The sequence below is a fragment of the Pholcus phalangioides genome, unplaced genomic scaffold (genome assembly GCF_987345545.1).
Source record: "Pholcus phalangioides strain wild (caught in Gottingen) unplaced genomic scaffold, Ppha-v1.0 ptg000003l_1, whole genome shotgun sequence".
Lineage (NCBI taxonomy): Eukaryota > Metazoa > Arthropoda > Arachnida > Araneae > Pholcidae > Pholcus > Pholcus phalangioides.
The window spans coordinates 19754393-19778973 of NW_028301596.1; the positions used below are offsets into that span (position 1 = coordinate 19754393).

The window sequence follows — 24581 nt, forward strand, 5'->3', positions numbered from 1 at the left end:
AGGGTGTGAGGATAATTAAATACACGAATAACTGATAGACTATCCCGAAAAGAAAAGGAAAAAAATAACAATTCACTTGTCACTAATCATGAATTAGAGGCATTTTACATTAAGGTATAGGTATCAGATTACATTTAAACGTCATTAGAAGAAAAAAAAAATATATTTTTTTTTTAATTTTTTATGAAAGCCCCATTCCTTGTGATCCCAGAATAGGCCTTGTTTTGTTCATATGTCACTGTCTAGTTACCTAAAGTGTATACATGATATGTAGAATGAAATTTCAAAAAATTCACATGTACATCAACAGATTGGGGGTGTGTAACTTATGAACATATTATACAATTCTTTAAATTTTAATACCAAACCAGCATCAACACCAGCTAAAAAAATCTACTCGGGAAAAAACATTTCACTCATAGAATTTTTTGTAATAATGTTTCAAATACTATGTGAATTTTGCTTAAAATTTTACATAAAAAATGACTTTACAGAAAATGATGCAGGTAGTCCAAAAAATTATTGTTTTAACCATTTTGAGACACTTTCTATGAAAAAGTGTTATTAAAGTTCACTCCAGTACTAATTTACAGAAAAGTTACAAGAAAGGTAGTCGGATATGTTAAGTGACGCTTCTGTCACAAACACTGGGATCATAAAGACTCAATTAAAATAAGCATAACTGTAACAGACATTGGAATGAAAAACAATCCAATGATGAAGAGAGGATTTCAATCTCTAGAAAACCATTAGGAAAATCAGTTGCACTTAAGAAGGAATCAAACATATATTATATATTCTAAATGGCAGCCAACTAATTTTCATTATTAAAGTATGGTGCACACAAGTATGATCTCGCTAGTTCATTCTAAAAAAAGAGCAGTTGAATAATTACTTCTCTCAGTGTTTCCAGTTCAAGACACTTTGCTTCAAATTGGTTCTTCAGCATAGTCCCACGCTATAGAAATGTAAAACAGATATCAACACGTTAAGTAAGGCACTCTCACTATATTTATTATTCATTTGCAAAATTCAATAAATTAAAGGACTTTCTCAACCATACCATAATTGTTTTCACACCAAGTAGAAATCATAACAATTTAATTAACCCTTTGAATGGCATAGCAGACATCATTAAACCCCCTGTAAAATGCCATATCTATTTTTAGGTGAAATAGGCTTTCTTCTGATTTTCAGTAGGCACAAAGTAAGAGAGAATAATAAAATTTATTCCACTGGAGAAAACTGCTTTACAAAATATCTGGGCTTTCATTGCTAAAATAAAATAGTTTTAAAAAGGTGAAATAAATCGTCGATGTCGGTTAGAGAGTTAAATGATAATGAAAATTATCTTTTGATAAGACAATCATATAAAAATTACACATATTCAGAACAAACTGCACTTAAATTAGAACATGGAGCCATAAAATTCATTCAGGCAGAGAGACATTTGTTAAGAGATCAAGAATTTCATGATGACAGAGCAATAGCTAGGGTCACCAGATTCGGAAATTCAGAAAGCAGAATGTCTGCATGTGCACCCTCTCTCCTTCATGACATTTTTCCCAATTTCCCCAACAGATGGTGCCACTACACTAACAAAAAACCTGGCCACCATAATAATTTTTTCCAACTAAAACAGAACCAATAAAAAAAACAAATATATACTGATGTCTTCCTTTCATAATGAATGGTCCCCCACCATCTGGTCAGTTTTATTACTTTGCAGCCTTTACCTGGAGCATGACAAGGTTTTCTTAGAATCTTGTCTTTTGTTACATTGATTGGCATTTCTGAAAGTTTCCATAGCCTTGTTAAAGCTCTGCCATCAGGTTTTCTTTCAGGAGCATTGCTTTTTTGCCAGAGATGATTTGCCATAGCAATCAGCATTGAGTGTTGTTTTCATCCTATTTCCTTTATTTTTGAATGCAAGAAAAAACACCCCGTCCCTCCCAACTTCAGTACACTGCATTTGTTATTAGTGAGCAAACAATGGTATTCTCAAAATAGATGTTGTGTTTTTGTTCCTCCAGAGGTATTTTTTTACTCATTTCCATATTATCCTTAAGCAGGCTGGGCCTAGGTTAGAATAGCATCTGCCTGCTTGGAGGCAATTTGGGTTCTTTTATTCTGGGAATTAAGATGGCAATTGGTCAAATTGTTAAACACGTGGGGAAAAAATATATAAAAACTGTCATATCAATGAAGAGATATATGTTTCAGAGTGAAAAAAAAATTCCCAAGGAAAAAAAATAATTCTGGAAACCTAAAAAAGAGGACAAAGGGTGAATTTTCCACAATGTAGGAGGATGCTTGAAATGACATAAAAAAAGAAGACATGTCCTCTTAAAGGAGAACGTCTGGCAAGGCCGTAGCGCGGGGGATTCCAATAATATTTTAACCAATGTGAATTTGTCATGATAACCTAATGTACATCTGAAAATGATTCTTGTTAGGTCCCAAATGTTTTCATAGAACGACTATCATATTTTACTTTTGATACAACGACCCTCCCAATATAATGCCCATTTTCGACAGGATAAAGGGGGTTGTTACATTGAGCATCTACTATATATATGAGATATATAAGGGCATTATTTACAATCATATCTACAATTCAATTTTTTTTTAATTGAAAAAAAAATTTTAATGCGATAAATCTATGAGCATTACAAGAAAACTGTGCATTTTCAATATGCACATTCACCTTACATTTTCCAGTTCTTGTGAATGACGTTCTGCTGAAGAAGCTCTATTTTCTAAGGTGTCTTGACACTGTAGGAAGGAAATTAAGTTTCTTTACATATGGTTTGGAAAATCACAAAAAAATAATCAAACCTTACTATAACTTCAAGGGAACAAACGTTTGAGATTAACTATATGCATTCTAATAAGAAAGAATTGGGGAAGGGGGATAACAGAGTACAGAGATACCTGTAATCTGATATCTCTGCTAACGAAAACACCAAGTAGCATTATGGAAAAAAGACAAAACTGAAGAAGGCTAAAATGGACGGGTTCAAAATTTGATAAATAAGCATTTACAGGAAGACTAGATACTGAAAGACCTTTTTTATTTTACACTATGTACCCAACCAACACCAGCTTCAACCAGCTTTAGACACAACCCAGACAAGTTCTTAGGTGTTTTCATTCATTTGTGATTTGGTCAGCTCATTTGTGTTTGATATCTATACAAATGGAAAAGACAATCTCCTAGAATGTCAAGACGTTTCAGTTTGAGGCTTAGAGTCGTGCACCGAAAGAACACGTGCTCTGAGGGTGTAGACTCTTCCTCTCCTTTTTTTAATGCATGTACTATTGGTTAAATCTTTCATTTTACATGAAGTGGTTCAAAAACTTTCAGAAAAAGAACTGAAGGTACATCTAGAAAAAGATTCTAAAGTAGACATAAGTTTATCAGGCTCAAATGACAGTGATTCTGATGATGATTGTGAGAAAATTTAGCTCATAGCGTGGCTGTTTAATGTCAGTTCATTTGATCATTTTTGTCGCACCATGGTCATTTTCTGCACACGAGGGCTAATTAGACTGGGACCTACAATTTATTTCCGATTCCAAACGGCAGGCTTGTTTTTTATACTCATCGAGAGGTTGGTGTGCTAACCCCTCGATGGGGGACTCCCTGCGGTAGCAATTTTTTGCTGCTGTCAAGTCGCCGTTTTTGTTGTATCTCTGTGTCAGGAAAGTTTTCTGACATGGACGAACCGGGTAACGAACTTGCGACACCTCTAAACATCCTTTTGTACTTTAGTCGAGTATCTTATCGACCTGGGCTACTGCACCCTAATGTCAGCTCATACATCCATATCAACTAAAATGTTCATTAGCCGAATCATTACTTGTTAACAGAGGCAAAAAAAAATCACACAAAAAAATCTTCATTAGCTGAAAAATTCATATAAGCTGAGGTGTTCATTATCTTTTTTCCAGTCAAGAAGAACATTGATAAAGTTCATTTTCATTATATTGGATTTTCATACTTTTTGAGGTTTGAAATTACTGTATAAAAGTATAAAATGACATTTGACTGTGTAAGAAATATGAAAAGTATCTTGTCAAAAGAAATACAGTAGATGCTGTTTATTAGAATCACAGATAATGTTATCATTCTGGTATTTTTATCACTTTTGCAAAGTATGGAATAGACCAATATCATAACATGGGAAAAAATTTATTTAGAGTTATCAGGACTTTAGTTTGTTATCAAATTTTTTTCATCAAAAGTTTTTTTATTTTTGCATATTTTAAAGCTAAAGTTGAGCCAGACTCCCCTTTTCTCTATAAATTATTGTTATCAATCTGCAAGACTACATAGAAGGTCAAAAGGCTCCCATATTGACAAAAATTTCTGTACTCAGATGAATAATGTCCTAATCAATATCCCAAAAATGCACAATTAACGTTTTGAAACCTACATGCGAAAGTCATATCATTTCCATACATTCTGTTCAAACGGGATATATGGTCATCATACTTTCAACCCAGACTTTTTTCTGATACAACAATCAATTGATTAATGTTATCAGAAACCTAGAGCCCTGATGTGATCTTGTTGAGCACCGTGCACTGTATGTACCTTGTCAGTTACATCTGACGGTTCATTATAGCAGGGTTACACTACAGATGTTTTTCACACAATAAGAAGCATTGAATGCTTATTTCAAAAAAAAAATTTTTAGTTTCTGTAAATAGAATAAAAAAGTAAAAATATCATGCTATATAGTAAATATTTTTTTCGATGGGCTAGCTGATTTTTGACCTTGATCATTTTTGAATGCTGAAAATAATATCAGATTATGCAGAGAACTACTTGCGTAGGTGCAAGTTCCCAGACAAAAAATCTGTAGTTTGTCACATGATAAAATATTTCACTGCTGAAAAAAAAATTAGAAGGGAAAATTGGGAATCTTTTTTTTTGGAGATCGAATAGGGCGACCATATAACCAGTTTTTTTATTAAAATTCTGGTATTTTCCTGTAATTTTGGTCATCCCGATTTTTTTTTATAAAAATGGAATTCATGGAATTCTTGTAGTTTCTATGGATTTCTACCATAAGATACGAAACTATGGCGAACCATGAAAAACTATGGAAGTCTGGATTTTTTTAGACACTTTTTTCTTCAAGGATATCTTTGAATTTCCATCATCCTATCGAGTACAAAATGACGTCACACAAAGATCACATTTCCGAAGAATAAATATCAAATTAATAACAAATCAACCAATTGACATAAAAAGGTACAGTTCACATTAAGATCATGGCCTAGAGCTCTTTTTAATTAATAAAAGATAGTTTTAAGAATGTGAAAGCTAGTTTCACTCACAGATGGAGCTTTAAAATTAAAAACTCAAAATTCTCAATATGAATCTATATTTTTATACTAATTTTTGCCAAATTTTGTATGTATACCAAACAGGTCCCACCTTAAACAATGAGTACTTTAAAAGTTTTTCAGAGTTGGGCAAATGTTGGTTAAGGTCAAAAACTGTCCAGCGACAAAGACTTTTGGAATGTCTACTTTAGTTACCTTAGTCCCCAAACAATGGTTTGTCACTCTTTTAATGCTCACAGTATATGAAGAACCCTAGGGCAGTGCCAGATATCACTGCTAGTGTGATATAGCACATGTGTCATTCACAATTTTTTTCTAAAGTTGAAGAAAATTGAGTGAAATAAGTGAGCTGCTTAAGTGTTATATTTCTTGTTTTTTATACATTAAGAATTTTGCCTTTTTTGTGTCATGTGTGTGTATGTTTATCCTTTGTTTATTTTATAGTGCGTTTTATTTGACTTTAATAATTTTGTCATATTTGTGTTGCCTGTCTTTTTCTGATGTTTCCTTTTATTTTGAATTTTTACTTTACTCTTTAATTATCATGTAAGTTTTCAATCATCTGTATATGAATCATTAGCCTCTGGATGGTAAATATGTTTTTCATTAATTAATTTAAATCTTTCTGTACGAGTGAAAATGAATAAATTTGATTTCATTTGAAACATGAACATGCATTTCACATAAATTGTCATGGTAAAATTTTTTTTTTTTTATAGAAGCTTTAATCCACTGTATTTTGCAGCAGAGCCTCATTTCTCACCATTAGCAATTTTTTTTAGCAATAATTGGCAACTTTGCTCTTTTTTGGTAATAAGCAGCATTTAAAATCTCAATATTCCATGTATTTTTCCTGAGAGAAGATGATCATATAATTGGCCAGCCACGCTTGCGAAAACTGAAGAATTTTCTTAAAGGATTTTTCATTTATGTGAAGCAGAATTTGGAGATTTTTAAAGATTTTTCTATAAAGATACGAAAGATCAGAAGAATCTAGTTCCAGACAGGAAGATTTAATAAGGTCAAAAAATTGGATGGCTTCCCGGTAAATCTGAAGCATTGGTACTCGTTATGCATGTTAGAAGTTTCACATTTAATTATTGTTATAACTATTTACTTCGAAATGCAAACATGCAGTGTATTGTTACTAAAGATCTGATAAAAATCAGATACAAAACATAAGTACAATATTTCTGGGAATAAAAACCAAACAGTCACTGCAGTGAGAGAAAAAAAATTAGAAAATTTTTTGTGATCTTAACATAGAAGATTCATTAATGTAAATATAGTAAAACCTGTTTTTCTGACACCGACAGGACAAAAAAAATTGTCTGTAAAAGACGGGTGACTGTTAATCAGGAATTTGAAATACACTTTAATTATACAAGGGGAAATTATTATTTGGCCGTAAGAGAGGAGTGATGGCATCTGAGGGGTGCCTGTTAAGAGGGGGTTTTGTTATACAACCTTTTTTATGCTGAAATTTAAGTTTCATGTCAAATACTTTTTATTATTCCAAAAAGAAATAATTTAAAATTTTTTTTCGGATGAATATATATTAAAGAACAGATTTTCGAAACTATGATAATTTTCATTCAAATTCCTTAGACTTTATTATGTCAATCTCATTAAGTTTTTTTGTCAATCAAAAATGTCTTCTTTTTTAAGTTTCACAAGCTCTAAAATTATATTTTTTTAAATATATATAATATATTAAAAAAAAAAAAAATACTGTAAATAAAGGTAGGTAACTCACATCTTCTAGATACCGTATACGGTCTTCATTCACTACACGCCTACTCTGCAATTCATCACAAGTCTAAAGAATAAGCAAAATAAGTATAGGCTACATCTGAATAATATGTCACTTATTGAAAATAAAATAGATAACAGATAATGAAAATATATATATTTTTTAATTTACACAGTATGAAACCTGTTTAGTAAAATATCTGTTAACATTACGGCGATAAAAATTTGAAAACACCCCTTAAATGGATTATTAATTTAAACACCAAACTATCAACGGTAAAGTGTTACCCTTTTTTTTCTAAAATGTTGGATTCCGAGTCCTTTTACATGCCCATTTATAGATCTATTTTTAAATTTGAAGAAAAAAAAAGAATTTTGTTGTTTTCCATGATGGTCCATAAGGCAAAGCGCAAATTGAGGCACGTGAAGCATTCGCGACACGAAGCAGGGCAGCACTCTGTTTTGCAGCCAACGGAAATCAGAAGGACAGTGCAAATTGAGATGCGAGGTGACACTACGCTAAGCGCGTGTACGCACGCACTCGTTGGCGCTGTTGTTGAGCCGCAGATTTTTGTGTCCCACGCGCACGATTATTCGTATTCTGTAGGGGTTTTTTAAAAATTAAACCATCATTTTGATAGAGTTCGCATTCTCTTATGAAAAATGTTGTCTAATATCAACGTTATTTACATAACCACGGTATTATCAATTATTTCTTTAATTAATTCCTGAATTATTTTATTTCCTTCTGAATTTTTATTAAATATTATTGTTCTTTCCAAGGTTTTGGCTTTTCATTAGCTCTAAATTTTCTTTCATTATGGAGTTATTTTTAATTTCAGAATTAATTTTGGGATTCATTAATTTCGGAATTCAGTATGGGATTCATAAATTTCGGAATTCATTATTGGATTCATTAATTTAGGAATTCAGTATGGGATTCATTAATTTCGGAATTCATTATTGGATTCATTAATTTAGGAATTCAGTATGGGATTCATTAATTTCAGAATTCATTATGGAATTCATTAATTCCAGGATTTTCATTGATACACTAAATTTTCACTAATTTTGTGATTACTTCGAAATTTTATAAATTTTCATTAATTCTGAATTTTAATTAATTTTTATGCATCCATAATTTTCATTAGTTTTTAGAGAAAAAATCCACTTTTATTTTTTTAATAGCCTACGAAATATTTCCCATTAAATTTCTGAATTCGGCTTTAATTTCGAATATTCATTAATTATGATATTTTATCGATCGATAGAGGAGTAATTTTTCATTAAATCTGAAATTTAATTATTAATTTCACTAATTCTGGTGTTTCATTAATCTAGTTGATTTCCATTAAACATTTAATTCCAGCAGTTTTGGAATTATTTATTAATTTTTAATTGTGATCAATCCTTTCATTTGTTTTAACTTTTCACAAATTTTCATTCATTATGGGATTAATATTGGAAATTAATTTCGGAAAAATTCCATCAATTCCATTAATTTTGGAATATTCATTCATTCCAATTTCTGTTAATTATATAATCTTTAATTTTATTAATTGTGATTCATTCTAAATGTTGAATTTTCTTAAATTCTATATTTTCATTAATTTTCATCTGAATTTTCATTAAAATTTTTATCCCTCCTAAATTTACGTTAATGTTTATCTATTTTCAATTTTGATTAATTTATGTAAATAGTTTTAATTAATTTATGTAAATTCATTATTTATGTTATTTTAAGGAATAATTTATCAGAAAAACTTGAATTTTCAATAGTTTTTAATTATTTATTAATTTCGAATTGTCATCAATGCTGATTTTTTATTTCTTTGTGTTCACGTTTTTATATACGGTATTTTAATATATTTTTCAGCGCATTCCTGTACTTTATATTTCAATTAATGTTATGTCTTCATTAATGTAAACTTTAATGACCAATATACCAGGTGTACAAGTATGAAATGCAGATTTTTTCAAAAAAAAACACGTTAAATTCGGAAGAATGATAAAAAAAGTGCTTTATTCAAAGTATGCTCCATTGCTTGTTATACATTTCCCCCATCTTTCCAGGAATTTGTGAATACCACGCCAGTAAAAATCTTCCCCTTTTGCTGCGAACTATTCATCGAGCTATTTTTTCATATCTTCGTACGAACCAAAGCGCTGCTCAGAAAGTGTGTGACCCATCAATGCAAACAAGTGGTAATCGGAAGGAGCCAAGTCTGGTGAGTAAGCCGCATAGGGTAGAACTTCCAACGTGCCGCAAACCACTTTTGCCGTATGTAATGGAGCATTGCACATTGACCATTGAACATTGTCAAGGAGCATTTCACATTGTCATGCGGCATTGCGATTGGAAACAGCTTGTTGACTAACGCCCAATTGCTCTGCGAGTTGTTTTTGTGTCTGTGTAGTATCATCTTCGTCCAACAATGCTTCCAATTCCACAACTTTTTTTTGGCGGTTTTTCATGTTCCTTGTCTGCAACATCGAAGTCTCCACTTTTGAAACACAGAAGCCATCATTCACACGTATCTTGCGATGGAGCATGTTCACCATAAGCTTCTCGAAGTACTCGGTATGATTCAGCAGCAGTTTTCTTCAAATGAAAACAAAAAAATTAATGCTGTCCGCGAATGCTCTTTGTTCAGTATAACTTTCGACATATTGAACACAACAATACAACACTATGCGCACACTTTTCTAATTTATCACTCGTGCGCATCAGACACTTGTTGATGACACAACAAAATGGCGCAGCGTCAAATCTTTATATCACAAACTGCATTGGTGCACCATCTGTTTTCTGAAATACGCATTTCATACTTGTACATCTGGTTTTATATCCAGGCTCCGGGAACCTCCCAAATGCCAAGGTTGTAGGCCCAAAAATCGTTTCCTTTTGAAAACGCTCGTGCACTTCAAACGCATTCCAATATGCGCATCCCCACGCTACGCGTGGGGCGTGTTGACATCATTGAACTCGGGTCCCGCCCACCCGTGCACACTGCAGGCGACTCAATTTGCGCTTAGCCTAAATGAAACATTGGTGCTTCGGAAGAAGTGAAAGCAAAAACTGATGCTACCTGTTTAAGTTATACTTGCATGGCGATCTTTCTGCAGTATCATTATAATAACAATTTTCTACTTCATATCATCATTAACAACACATACTTGTTTTATTTATCTTAAAAAAATATTTACTGACTTTTTGTGATTTATTTCTAATATTCATGATAGGATGGAAACACTTTTGTTTAACTAATTTTTAACTTAGTTAACGTATTCAATGTTTTTTTCTGGTGCACAGCACACCATCCTCACATTGCAAACAATATAATGTCCATAAAGGTGATTTGACTTCTATTCCAGTATTATTCCATTAGATGCTAGCCACAAATTCTACTCTCTTGAAATGTCAGTGTTAAATAAATGGAACATCCATTTTTAAATGCATGTAGCATGTTCATGGGTAAAAGAACAAAGAAACTAATTGATTTACTGCGATTGATATATTCGGTGGTAGAGACACATAAAACAATTCACTTCAAAATTGGAATTTTGGCAAATTTTAATCAAAATAAATGCCCAGAAAATGTCAAATTTCACCATTCTGTCAACAAAGTTTCTATTAATTTGAAATTTCCAAACTAGTTGAAGAATTCTCTTCTATATACCATAAAAAATGGGAAATTTTGAATTTCTTTTTATTTGATATTTTTGCAAATATGAAACATTTAATTTATGGAACATTGGCGGTTAAACGGTTAAAACCCTTGTAAAGGAATGGATTGCAGTCTCTGACAAGGCAAGTTAAATTTTATTAAATCATAGGAATACACTCATAAAATCATAGTGGTACACCCATTTAAGAAGGAAAAATACTTTTTTTTTTAATTTTTACCCAAATTAAGAAATATTAATTAATTAATAATGCAAAATCATACTCTGACTTACAGGGTTATCATCGGTTCCACCTATCATGCAACTTTGGGGGTATTCCTGTATTGAATTAGCCCAGAAGTTTCATTTATTTCGCTAGAAAGTTGCCTGTTATATCTAAGGACCTATGAAAACTAACAACCTGATAACGACAATCAAACTGATATGTGAAAACTAAAACATTAAACATTTTTGTATCACAATGGTCAGCCTTTTTTTTGTATTGCCCTCTGTTTTTTAATGTGATGATGGGAGCAGTTGAAGCGCTTCCTGATTCAACTCTGGTTAGAGGATATTTATGTTCATTTTCTAAAATCATCTCACTGGAAGCCTCATTACATTTTTCATGTGCAATAGCACGTGTTACTATCCTTATTATGTGTTAATACATCTTGGCTTGACAAATCCTAGGCAACTAGAAAATCGGTATTGGTGCCTAAAATTTTCTGTAGGTGATTGCTAAATTTTGAGTCTATAAATGACACAAAATTTTTCTGATTTCATGACAGTGTCTTGTTCTTTCAAGTCTCAGGAAAGTCGAAAAACATTATTTAGGACAGTTTTTCTTCAGAGTGAAATCATTCTTACCTCCTATGAAATGTCAATGGGAAGGGCAAAATTTTCTTTCAATTTGTCATGCCTGCAATACATCAGTTTCCTATAGGTTTCCTACTGTGCAATTCCAATTCATTAATGTAAAATAATTGTCCCAGCCTTATTGTGTTTGATAACCACTGATAATATTTATTCAAAATAGTTATCAAAAGTTGTATAGGAAAAGTGAGAGCATTTATAACCTTATTATAAACCTTTTCCCTGAATTTTCGATTGTAATTATGTCTGATTAACTATGGCCTAATTGTATTTTTTTGGTAAACAATTAAGTTTCATAGGATAAAATGTTTTCACTTTTCTCAATAGAGCTTTTGATAACTATTCCGACTAATAACTAAAAAAAATTCATTACCTTTTTTAGTGCTTCATTTTCTAGTAAAAGCCTTCCTAGTTTGGCGTATACTTCACTGCAAAAAAAGAAAACAAACCTTAGTTAAAAAAATTAATGATAGAAAACTAACAGAAATAACGCATAAAGCTAATAAAGAAAATCTAGTGAATCACCGAATTTAGTAATTCTAATCGAGAAAAATATCTGATTTTATTACTAAATAAATTTGAGTGATGTTTTAACAGGTAATCTGACACCAGGAGGGATTCACAAGTCCTTATATATAAACATCTGCAAAATTGTGTGAGATGCAAGTGACCAGATCTTCAGTTCAGAGAGCCAAGTTGTGGCTGCTCCATCATGACACTGCGCCAGCTCACAGGTTTCTCCTGGTGTCAGATTACCTGTAAATTCGGATAAATGGGCAATGATTCTCAGTTTTTAAAGAAGAGCAGCAACGAAGGCACTGGTGGGTGTGACAAAAAAAAAAAAAACATGCAATCTGTATTTATATCTTTATATGAACAATGGCAAAAATGCATAATTATAAAGGGTAGTTCCTTTGAAGGAAACACCAAATAAAAAGGTTCTATATGTATTCATTCTTCCGTAATACAATAATTCTTGGAACTTTTTGAACGAAGTAGTAAAAGTGTCTTATAAATTCTTTCAAATAAGGACATTCAAATTTTGTACGAAACATTTCTGTGAAAGCTAAAAAAATTAGACATCAAAATGCTGGTATGATTGGTATTTTTTAAAGAACTGAAAAATCCAAATTTTTTATTATTTAAATTTTTCAGTTCAGCATATTACAATTTTTCCTCTATCTCACACCCCCATAAATGCTTTCCTGCATTCCTAGTTAAGAACAGGAATACAAAAATTTCATATCTGACATTTTGCCTGCCCTGACTGTATGAGTGGCCAAATAATTGTGAGCAACCATATAAGTGGGTGCAAGGACGTAGCCGGGGGGGGGGGGGGGAGACTTGGGGGTCTGCCCCCCCCCGATTTGGCCATCTTTTTCCCTTTTTTCGGTCATTTTCTTGGGGTCTGGTCCCCCCCCTCCAAAATGTGAGAAAATGACCGAAAAAAGGGAAAAAGATGGCCAAATCTATTGTTCTGTCACTTTGGTCCCCCCCCCCCCCCGAACGAAATTTCTGGCTACGCCCCTGAGTGGGTGAGCAACTATACAAGTGATCGAGTGAGTGACTGTTGACCATATGAATGATCAAATGAAAGACCATATGAGTAATCCATATAATCACACAATTGGTCATTCACACTGTCACTCAAATGGTCAATACATAGTCACTCATGTAGTTGCTCAGAGGGTCACTCATACAGTCAGCGCAGGCAAAATGTACTGGGAACAAAATATGCTAGGAGTGAAGTTCCTGTAAACCATTAAGAACAGTTAAGTTACACCCCCCCCCCCTCAAAAATTATAGCGCCACCAACGGCTTCCACCCCAGACCATGCTATTGCCTCCATCGGAGGAGGTTGCCGATTTTTTTTCTTTGGCAAGAAAGACATTCGAAAGCACAACTCTGTTTCACTCTTGGCAAATTCTTGTCATGCTTTCTGTTTCTGACTTAGCTGCCAGCATAGAGTAACTAAAACTGTATGCATGCATGTGATGCGAGTGATCTAGAGAGCTAAGGACCAAGTCGGTGAGCGATCAAAAAAAGTGAGCCAGCAAATTAGCAAGCATGGAGTGGCCCAGCGAATTCACAAGAATGGAGCGACAAAAACTATGTGCAGGCATGTGACATGACTGATCTAGAGCAGTGGTTCTCAACCTTTGGGAAGCCAGCGGCCCAGTAAATCTCTATTGTGTAAGTGAAAGGCAAGGTCATATATCCACCTAATGATAAATTAATGGGAAAAATGAAACTCTGCGAATCACTCATGGCCCGAATCACTCAAGAACTAGCTTGAAATCCAGTTCTGGTTGCAAGTTCATCGGACAAAACACTAAACTGTGAGATTCAATTTTAGTATTTACGAAGCTGTAAACAAATTAACAGCTATTAATTGAATTAATAAACAAAAATAAGAAGGTTACCTATTAGCTTGCATTATGTTCTTTTCTTCCTCTTCAATTTTACAGAGATTCATGCCTAAGGGCCGTCTTCCCATCATATTTGAAAAAATGTCAGTAACAAATTTTTTTTTTAGCGGCGTTGATGTTTCTTTTTGATATTCTAGAAACCTTGGTTTCTACCGTCTCCCCCCCCCCCCTTATCAATTCAATACAAAACACGTGCTCCTTAAAGTAGTTAAATATTAATGTTAAAAATTTTGTCCGATTTATCTTAATTTTTATCTATGTTAAATTTCAGAAAAATTGCCAAAAATGTTCCTGAAAAAATTTCAGTCAGATTTTTACATCGGTCAAAGCCGACCAGTAGTAGCTATATTAAACAAGAGTGCGTGCTGTTTGCGTTTTAAGGGTAAATTTATTTATTTCTTGCTTTATATTTTTCGACTCGCTTTATACAGTCGAGTCCCGTTTTAACGAATACCGTTATAGTGAAAATCACGTTTTATCGAACTTTTTTGTAATTATCCCCAAATAAGTTTGTACAGAAAAAATGTGAAGACCTGGAATTCCTTTATGACGAAATTTCGCTATAACGAAGCTGTTTCTCTGGTCTCTTGGAGTTCGTTATAACGGGATTTTACTGTAATTATATGCAGTGCCGTAACTAGCCATTCCTTTGCATTCAGGCTCATTGTTACGGCACTGATTATATGTATATACTTTTTTAAAATAATTAGTAGGATGAGAAATTTTTTAGAGTGGTTGAATTTGTTGACGAGTAAAAGTTTTTCTTAATGTAGGTTTTTCAGTAAAATCAGCTCATCTGATGTGTGGGGGGTCTCTGGTGCACAAGGGACACCCGCCCCCCCCATAATAATTAGATCTGATAGTATTAATGTTAGCTGGCTCATGGCTTCCACACATCCTGCAGCCAGGCCCCTAGGCTGGGATCCTTCATGGGCCCCTCTATAGTAAATTTATAGTGTGAAAAAAAAACTAAAATTGAGAAGAATTGGGAACTGATGAGGGTGGTGACTTTTTTTTTTTGGTGGCAAACATATCCGATGGCCCAGATGAGAAAGTCGCAAAGGCCAAACAGGCGCTAGGGTTAGAACCGTAACTAGGATTTTTGCCACCTGTGGCAAACATGATTCAGCCACCCGGGGCAAACATTATTTTGCTGCGCCAAATACATCCTTTAGAACTGCTTCTTCTACATTACACTGGGTGCCAAAATGTATGCTTGACTCAAAATGCTAAGTGAAAATATGTGGCAGTTAAATGGTGACAGATCAAAGTGGTGGACCATCAAGGAGGGAAAATAAAATCATTCTATCAAGAAATCATTTCGCAAGGATTGACATGAATAAGGAATCAGAAGATAAGTTTGAGAAAATCTCATTTGCTTTAAATTTAATCAGAAGATATTATTAAAAGAGCTAAGATTTTTTTAACAAAATGGAAAATGAATCATTAGGGAATTAATAAATCAATCTATTAGTAAATATATAAATGTGTGCCTCTGACTTTTAATTACAGTGGATCCTGTTTATGTTTTTCAAAAAACTGTCATAAAAACGTTGTAAGCAGGAAAACACTAAACAGAAAATCTTAATGAGAATTATTTAGAGTTGGGATGACACAAATAAGTCAGACCAAGTGGAAAAATGTTTTAAATAGGAATGTTATAAGTGAGATCGACTGTATATTTGCGATAGATTTATTACACATGTTAAATTCCACATGTTCAAATCTCAGTGTTAATAGGCTTTGCTTTTCTACTAGTAGACAATGAAAATAAATGAATCTTTGGATAGAACATGTTTTTAGAAATGAATTATTTATTTGATTCACACAGAGATACCTCCTTCTCCTACCCATAACATGGCCCACTGCGCTGTGTCAACGAAGAGATATAAACAAATGTCTAGGGCATGCTGGAAAAAATTCATAGAGATACCAGTGACTTGTGGGGGGGGGGGGAACCATACTTTTTTTTAAAGATAATTTTTTTTGAGAGGGACCCACTTTCACTCAAAAGGGACCCAGATTTTTTTTATTACCCTGGATCCCGGGACTCAGGTAAATTAGAGTACTGCTGCATCTCTGATCTAGTTGCAGCCCTGGGGGGAAGCCAACTATGTGGAGGAACAATTATATTGTAGTTTCATACCGTAGTATAGATTTTATATTGAAGCAATACATTGTCTATCAGGGCTGGAAAAAACATAAGTCGCCATGACGACTAAAATATTGGTATTGGTAACTAAAATTTTGTTTGTGTAGATTTTAAATTTCAATCTGAGAGCAGCGCAAAATGTTTGGAATTTATAGCAGCGTATCTGTCAGCATGAAAGAGGTGCATGTGTGGTTTAGTAGTAGTAGTAGCATGAAAGAGGGTCACTATGCCCTGAAAAAGTCAAAAGAATTATTTAGTTGTTTTTTTTTTCGGGTAAAGATTTATTTTCTTATATTTTAAGTTAATGTCCTCTATGGGCAAAATAAAATGATTAAATGTAATGAAGATAACTTTCACATTACAGGGCGCCACAATTCTGGATTTTTCATAAATTTTAATTGTTTACATATTTCACTTAATTTCCAAATGATTCATTCAATAAAAATATTATGTACATATTAGTTGATATGTATTTACAGTTGTCATATGAATTCCAATATTTGATTAAGCGGGGAACTTTAACATTGTCTCTATGGGAGAAATTTTATTTCCAGGGGATTTTATCAGTATAAACAGGGTATCACATTACTCATCCGATTAAGCAGGGCTGACTGTATTTTTCTGATTTGTCAAGCATTGTCTTAGGCATGTTTTAGTAATATTTTTTAGTGATTTATCTGTTTATGACATCTTGGGAGTGAGATATTTTAAGTGTAATTCTTGTCTTTTCTTTGAATGTGGCAGATTCAGTAAAAACATAGATGACGAAGAGAGGTTCTACAGTCAATAGGAAAAGATTAGAATCTTTTCTACCTGATTTAGATGATGAACGACTAACATTCTCTTCAGATAGTGATGCTGATGGTACGGATGAGGACTCGAATAAACCAGATCTTGACCGTTTCAAAGATCTAGATGATAGTGACTCATGTCCTGAAGAGGTATCTTTCAAAGCTGGTCAGGAAGCCAGCAAGTTACTCAGGAAAAGAGCATTGGAAGAGATAAAGCTAAGGGATGGCAGTTTGAGAAAGAGAAGGGCAGAGATTCATGAACGAAACAAATTGCAAAAAGAAGAAAAGGTGAGTCTGAGCACCCCATTTTCCATCTTTTTTTCACAGATTATATGTAAAAAGCTAGTGATTATATGCATATTTGTTTCGTAAAAGTAAATGTGATATCAATGATTATTCATAATTGCTGGTTACTGAGCATGATCACCAATCGTCTGTCTTAGTAATTTTGGTAAAATTTTCCTGCGCTTATCACTTTTACTGGTGATAATGCATGATCCCGAGTAAAGTTGATAAATATGGAAGAAATCATGCGAAATACCACACAACACTTATCAATTTCTCCTGTACGTGATGGGTGCACTACACATATTTTGTCATAAAAATAAACTAAAATAAGTGTTATAAACATAAAACATCTAAATTATTATTAGTCTTGTTATAATGGCTTTCTCCCTATTTTCAAACATAATAAACATCACTGATCGAATCCATCATCCTAGACTGAAATTTAAGAAAAATGTCCAGTAAATATAAGTTATTCATTGGTGAGTTATCGTATTTACCAATTATGAGCTGGGGATTGTATATATAATTGTGGCAAATGTGATAAATCTACAAAGTTTATCAAACTTACTTGAATGGTTTGTGATTATGCTTAATAATCTGCAATTATTTGCAATCACAGGATTTATCACACATATATATATCGCTGTGTATTATTAACTTTTTTTGCCCCTGAAGGGTTGAAATGGAAATATTCTAAGAAATTAATCTGTGAAATTTTTTTTAAAAGATTTATAGATGGCGTACTACTACGTTCAAACATTCCGATATAAATTCCCAAAGAAAAATTAATACTGAGAAACCTGTTTATTTGGTGTTTTTTTTAGAAGTAACGACTCTATGCAATTATGCATTTTTTCTATTGTTCATACAGAGATGTAAATGCTGATTGCCACGTCTTTTTTGTCACGCCTTACAGTGTCTGCTGGTCTGCTTCCAGTGTCGTCACTGCATTTTTTCGTAACCTGATAATCATTGCCCCTTAATCAAATTCTTTATCCAAGGAAAAAGTCACATGGGGCAAGGTCAGGAGAATAAGCTGGTTGTGAAAGTATCGGAATGGGATGTTTCCTCGAGTAATCTGACACTAGAAGGGACCTGTGAGTTCTTAAACTTCTACATGATACAGTAAGATACAAACAACCATTTCTTTGAAAGGTCAAGTAGTGGGCACTCCACCACGATAATATGTCGCCTCACAGGTCCCTCTTGGTGTCAGAGATCAACTGTCAAAACATCACATTCCAATACTTCTACAATCAGTTTATTTCCCCCAAGCTTGTCCCATATTTCTTTGGCATATTTCTTTTTCCACAAAAAAGGTTTTTCTTATGGGCAAACGATTCTCATTTTGTGAAGAAGTGTGGCGAGTAGTAATGAAGGCACTACTACACCAAACACCAACTGTGACCATATTGCTATATGGCAATTTACTGTCATTAATGAGATTGGTTGGAAATGAAGGCACTGTCTATCAGTGGTCGCTTCGAGCTCGTTAGGGAAAATATCTTACCCTATCTGGGACCCTGACAGCAACCTTCACGGTGGTAAATGATCATCTCTTATCACCATGCCACTCTGGCCAACGAAGGCACTGGATTATGAGAAGAAAAAAAAAAGCTGGCAATCGGCATTCACATCTTTGTATGAACATTTGTAAAAATGCATAATTGTGCACATAGAAGTGGCTCAAGCTTACCTGTTGGCTGAATGCAAAGCCTCATGTGCCGCCCCTAAAAATCATCCCTTAGCAGTGGGGCTGATTAAGCTTGGGTTTCACTGCTATCAGGTGAGGATCCAGGACATTGGGATGGGGCAAATTGTGTAAGTTTGCTTGATTGTCCCTCATTTTACGGAACAAATTTTCCCATATTTGGCTCTTGGGGGGGGGGCACTCAATCCAATCCCCACCTGAGCGAAGGCAGGCACCTTCAGCTGTGAATGGAGTGGAGGCAGGCATCTTCAGCTGTGAATGGAGCAGAGGTGGGGGATCCAGGGCAATGGGACTTGGGGTACAGGTGCATTGGACCATCCTGTATTGTATAGAACAGACTAATTTTCCTTATATTATTCGGCTCTTGAGGAGTGCCCCCTTCTGGATCCATGCTTGACTGCTATCAACCTGAATTTTTCTGTACAAAATGCTGCACATAATTTTTCCATACGAAATACCTGTGACCATATGCCCTATTTTAAAGAAAATCCAGAATTTTGATCCAGGATTGCCATTCTATTTTAAATTACTCCAGATAACTTGATCCACATTATAGCTCTTATTGATTAGCCATCATTACTTACACTTATCCTGTAAAGAGAAAGTATATCAAGACAAAAAAAAAATTTAATTTATTTTGAATTAGTTTCTGGTGCTCCAGAGAGCCCCAAAGCAGAATATGAAGAAATCTGCAACGTACGTCGCAGAACAATCTCAAGAAGAATTTTAAGAAAAGAGCTTTTCTTGCATAGAAAATGCTCTAAATGAATTTCTACTGCAAAACGTTTTCAGTCAGCTGAGGGCTCATTGCAGAACAATGAAAAATGTTCTGCTTTGTGGCTACAGAACCAGACAGGTAAGAAGCAGAATTTTTCCTTTGTCTTAGTTTGACTGTTCCGGAAAAAAGGGCTGGGCGGGAATGCCACCCAGCAATGACACCAAATTGCACACTATCCCCTTGTGAAAAATATATTTTTGGTTTCTTCTAATTATGGTCCCACACTCTGTCCATTTCTGCAAGTTTTCTCAACATTTTCGTCATCATGGCTCAAAAAGTGTGATGTGATTTGAGTTTTTACTATTGAAAATTTTTAAAAATTTAACTAAAGTCAATCTATGCTGCCACCCCTAACAACCTGTCTCCTGGGTGCACCCTCACCCCTTGCATTCTTTCTTAAGCCACCCCCCCCCCTGATTGTACAGGGTAGTTACTTGGAAGGAAACACTGGAGAACTGGAGAAACCGCGAGACACCCAGGCTCTGTCGCAAGAAGCAACGTAAGGAAAGAAATACTGAAAAAGCAGGTGTAAATTTGTATCCCACCCCCAACATTTGCCACCATCTCCATAGCAAACTGAAAATATTAGGTTTGAGGTTCCCCCCCCCCCCAATGATTCTGAGCCCTCCCAATATTTCCAATAAGTTTATGCCTATGGTCCTATCTGTATTTATTCTTCCATAATAAAATAAGTTTCAGAACTTTTTGAACGTAGTAGTATAATTAATGCAAATTTGTACATGTTCGGCACCCGCATCCTGTTTTTATATTTTGATTTAAATGCATCTTGTACTCTTGTATGTATATTTTTAGCATTTAAATAGATATTGGTTATATAGTTAATTGGTTGATGAGTTTATTTGATAAATGTTTTTGGGTTTTTTTTCTCCAATGTAGCTGAAAAAACTGGAACAGTGGAAGCTTCCTGATGAAGTTTTAGATGAAATAAATTCATTACCATCTACACATGTACAACCGCCACCACAACCCACCAAGACCATAATTAATACTGAAGAAGAAGAGGAGGAAGATGAAAGTTAGCAAATATTTTGAATTCTCTATCAACCCATTTGCATCATGAAATGAAATAATTCTCTTATACTCTCTGTCAATACCCTTATTTTTTCTTATCAATGCTTGGTGACAGTTGAACTGTTATATTATTTTACTATATTGTATTAGCATTTTTACTTATTGCTCTAGTTTAATTACATCTAATCCAATACAAAATAGAGATGACCTATTGTATTCTACAAGTTTTTCTGCATGTTCAGAGATTGAAGAAATGTGCTGTCACTTTCGTATAAGAACATCATGTTTTGCAGCGCAGTTCCTTAATTCTTCACTCTGTTTATGTCAATTTTACAAATGATCGAAATTGTGGTTAATTATTTCAAAGTCTCCTTATATATCCATTAAACTCATCTCATTTATGCAAACAAATACACTTATTATTCAACATTTTAAATAACTTATTATTTGTGTCAGTATCTTCTTGGTGCGGTTAAAAAACCCATGTCGTTTTGGTCATAAATTAGTTTTGATAAGAGAAACAAATTTAGGTTGTTGTGATGCAATACTCCTTGAGATTGCTGTTATGTTGTGAGCGTCCTGTCTAGCTCTCGAGTCGCTTTGCATGCTCTTGTGTCTGTTTGAGACTCTAATGTGCATGTATATTATTCTCAGAGTCCGCTTGTCACTTACAATTTGGCTCCTAAGTTAGTTTAATAAAATATTAATTATTTGTTAATTTGTGATTATTATTTATGTCATGGAATAACTGATAACGTCAATAACTAAACTGGTGACAACCGATCATTTAAACTTGGATATTATTGCACCCAGTTTCGTTTTGTCTACTGGCACTATGCAGCTCTCGGTATCAAGGCTTGTGGCATAAAAATTTTCAAGATGGGCGAAACTTTCATGTATTGACATTTGATTTCACAATCGCTATGGAATATATCAGAATTCATCATGAAAAATTCAAATTCACAGCAAGATCCACCATCTCCAGCTGATGTCAGCACACATGCTTTCGATTTATGCCATGCTGCATTCAAGGTACCAATAAATGGACTCTATCATGTGATTTGCTCAAGTGGAATTACAATTTTTGATTTCTGGCATCTCCTATGATTTAACAAAATTCCATTCTGTTGTTCCGTCATTAGATTCAAAAATTTTGAATTGTGCCTGTGACATTATCATTCAGCTATCAACCATTCCATAACATGCAGCATTAGAATTAAAAAATAAAAGTCACTGGTCCCATGGACCAGTAAATATGAGAAACTAATGATCTGCAGACATCATGACTGGTCTGCTAAATGAAATTCTGTTCTGAATAATTATAATTTGTTTTGAGCAGACAGGTTTTCCAACCGGCAGATGCGGTTTTCTAAACGTTTTTTACAGCAGTAAACATTTATAATTTGACATTGAAATGGCAGATAAGACAACATAATGAGACAGCATAAAACAACTGAGGATCTGTGATTCTCCCATAAAAGATTCTTTCATGATGAGTGGAATTTTTTGCTATTGGTCCCATGGACCACTATAATTTTTTTCTGTGGTCCGTTTAGTCAGTGGTCTCGTACCAGCGGACCACCAATAATTTTGAATGCTGACATGCACCTGTATATTTTGAGCAATTAAAAAGTTCAAGACTCCAATTATTGTTCAACAATTTGTATTTAGGTGATCAACTACCATCACAATTACTTTGTTAAATAGAAAGTCTCAATGGTAGAAAACCAAACTAAAGCACTTATTGTGGGCTCAACGATTACCTTCGCATGTGCAACAGATTCTCTGTACTTGCAGTGATGAAGCTGCAGATATTCGGAAACTCGCCACAATAATCCCCCTTCCCCCCCCCCCCATTGTCATTGTGGTCAGAGCTAAAGGGTCTAGTTATATGCATGTTTTCTTATGATTTTTAAAATTTCTCAAAGTTTATTTTCATAACCAATCACTGGTTATTCTTACTGTGATACTGTGATGCATTTGTGATTATTTGTCATCAGAAATTAATGTGCTTTAAATTTTGTTTTCTTCCGGGGATTCAGATATTCCAGATACAGCAGCTGCAAATGAATATGTTTGTGGGTAAGTAGATCAAATTTCTGTTGTATGATATTGAGAGATGAAAATAGCTGTATTTGTTTACAGCAGAGAATTACAATTAAGAATTACCTTCCATCTGAGATTGTATCAGCATTTGTTTTCTGGGCATATTTCATTGTTCTTCTCAGATCTAATTTCACTGGGTGAACCATTCCTGTATTATATATTTTCATATGTATTCTACCTGAATTTATTTTAATATCATGCTGTGTACACAAGCTTCCCCTCGGATGTTTCTTCTTCCCGTCTTATGAACAATTCCAGGAGAAAACTGCTTCAACCAATTAATGAACTTTTTTTATTATGTTAAGCATTTTTGTGTGATTAAATATAATTTTTTTTCTGGAGCAGAAGGGAGAAAAAACTGTACAATATTGAAGTCCCATAGAGTAAAAGTCTGATATAATGAAAGTCACACTATTAGTAGTGATTCAATATTACTAGTGATTTGAGAGTATGTGAAAGATACAGAAAAAAAAGGGTTTTTGAGTCGAAAAAGTTTTGATCACGCAAGTTGAATTTTACTTTATATTTCTGTGATACTAAATTTTTTTATTGTTTTCTGTAATGTTTCCAGAAAGACCAAGTTTCAAGTGAAACTATTGAAAGAGGAATTAGGAAAACCGAATGAAATTCCAGCTGAAATCGCTTCATTTAAACACCAAATGATGTACAGAGAAAGCAATAGAAGAGAAGCAAGTGGTAAGTTGATGACTGCCTAAAAGATTGTTTTTATCTAAAAAAGATTATTGATAAAAGATTAAGTTAATGTTAAAGATCATATATCCAGGTAATTCGTTGTATTACTCTGTCAAAAAAAGATCACAAAGCTTAAAACATATTGAAATAGTTGTTGAGTTTTTTGAATGATTCTTGCTGCTGCATATTTATTTGTCTATAAAAAGAATTTTATTATTTTTCTTTCAGCAAGGACCTATTTTGCAAAAATGGCAAAAAGAAAAAAGCCTTTTTGAAATGTACACTGAAACTTGCAACCATTTGCAAGTTTTCATTCAAATGTTATGTAAATTTGAAAGAGGGGGAAAATTAAAATTTTGAGAGATAATCTGTGGGCTCCAAATTTATTATTTTTCTATTAATTTTTATCTTTTTTTTATATTTGACCGTGATTAGATGTACCATAAAAACAACAGTACATCTAGTTCTAGAAAATATAATTCCTACTCAGGGTCGTAACAAACATTCAAACCATAAATGAGTGTTCATGCTTAGTGCTATCCAACTGTTTAGTTTATGCATATACAGTTGTCTCTCAGTATTCATTCCAGTGGTTAATGTTGAAAATCCATGAATAGCCCAAACCCTAAAATTTTGTTTCTTAGGCATCTCATTTTTACAGTATCTGCTCTACGCGCAAGTAGCAGGGGGGGGGGGGGTCCAGTGTTTCAATGTGATGCTTTCTGAAAAGAATAACAATTTCTGTTAGTCATTTCTTCTAAATTCGTTAATTGCCAGAGTGCTGTGATGGTAAGATATTCGTCTACCACCATGAAGATTGCTGTCATGGTCCCAGGGGGTTAACAATCCCACTTTCCTTATATAATGCCCGTTCCGTGCTTGTCGTTAGATAAGGAACTATCGTAAGGAACGTGCTAAGGAAAATTCCTAAAGCGGCACTCTCCCCTTTGAG

At 33.8% G+C, this 24581-nt stretch overlaps 2 protein-coding genes across 3 annotated transcripts in view; one reads left to right on the plus strand and one right to left on the minus strand.

Annotated features, from left to right (window-relative positions):
• The window catches only part of LOC149088229 (uncharacterized), a 47917-nt gene extending 33669 nt beyond the window's left edge, over nucleotides 1-14248 (minus strand). The window contains exons 1-5 of one of the 2 annotated variants that reach the window (XM_089245594.1): nucleotides 14073-14248; nucleotides 12023-12077; nucleotides 7115-7177; nucleotides 2713-2775; nucleotides 896-958 (exon numbers count right to left, since the gene is read on the minus strand). In XM_089245594.1, coding sequence (XP_089101720.1) covers nucleotides 896-958; nucleotides 2713-2775; nucleotides 7115-7177; nucleotides 12023-12077; nucleotides 14073-14149 — 321 coding nt within the window. In that variant the 5' untranslated portion in view covers nucleotides 14150-14248. The remainder of the gene's footprint in view (nucleotides 1-895; nucleotides 959-2712; nucleotides 2776-7114; nucleotides 7178-12022; nucleotides 12078-14072) is intronic. The other variant, XM_089245593.1, reaches the window with a different exon arrangement.
• Nucleotides 14249-14406: 158 nt separating this feature from the next.
• On the plus strand, nucleotides 14407-23996 carry LOC149088230 (uncharacterized). Its single transcript, XM_089245596.1, has 6 exons — nucleotides 14407-14460; nucleotides 16975-17309; nucleotides 20696-20834; nucleotides 22873-22912; nucleotides 23508-23632; nucleotides 23858-23996. Exons 2-6 carry the CDS (start codon nucleotides 16992-16994, stop codon nucleotides 23902-23904), a joined length of 669 nt encoding a protein of 222 aa, XP_089101722.1. The 5' UTR covers nucleotides 14407-14460; nucleotides 16975-16991; the 3' UTR covers nucleotides 23905-23996.
• The last annotated feature ends 585 nt before the right edge of the window (nucleotides 23997-24581 follow it).

What these genes read in the sequence shown, in the direction of transcription:
- LOC149088230 (XM_089245596.1), top strand. Translation starts at nt 16,992, where the DNA reads ATGACGAAGAGAGGTTCTACAGTCAATAGGAAAAGATTAGAATCTTTT. An exon ending in GCAAATGAATATGTTTGTGG is followed by an intron (nt 22,913 to 23,507) that starts GTAAGTAGATCA and finishes TAATGTTTCCAG; the next exon opens with AAAGACCAAGTTTCAAGTGA. An exon ending in CAATAGAAGAGAAGCAAGTG is followed by an intron (nt 23,633 to 23,857) that starts GTAAGTTGATGA and finishes TTTTTCTTTCAG; the next exon opens with CAAGGACCTATTTTGCAAAA.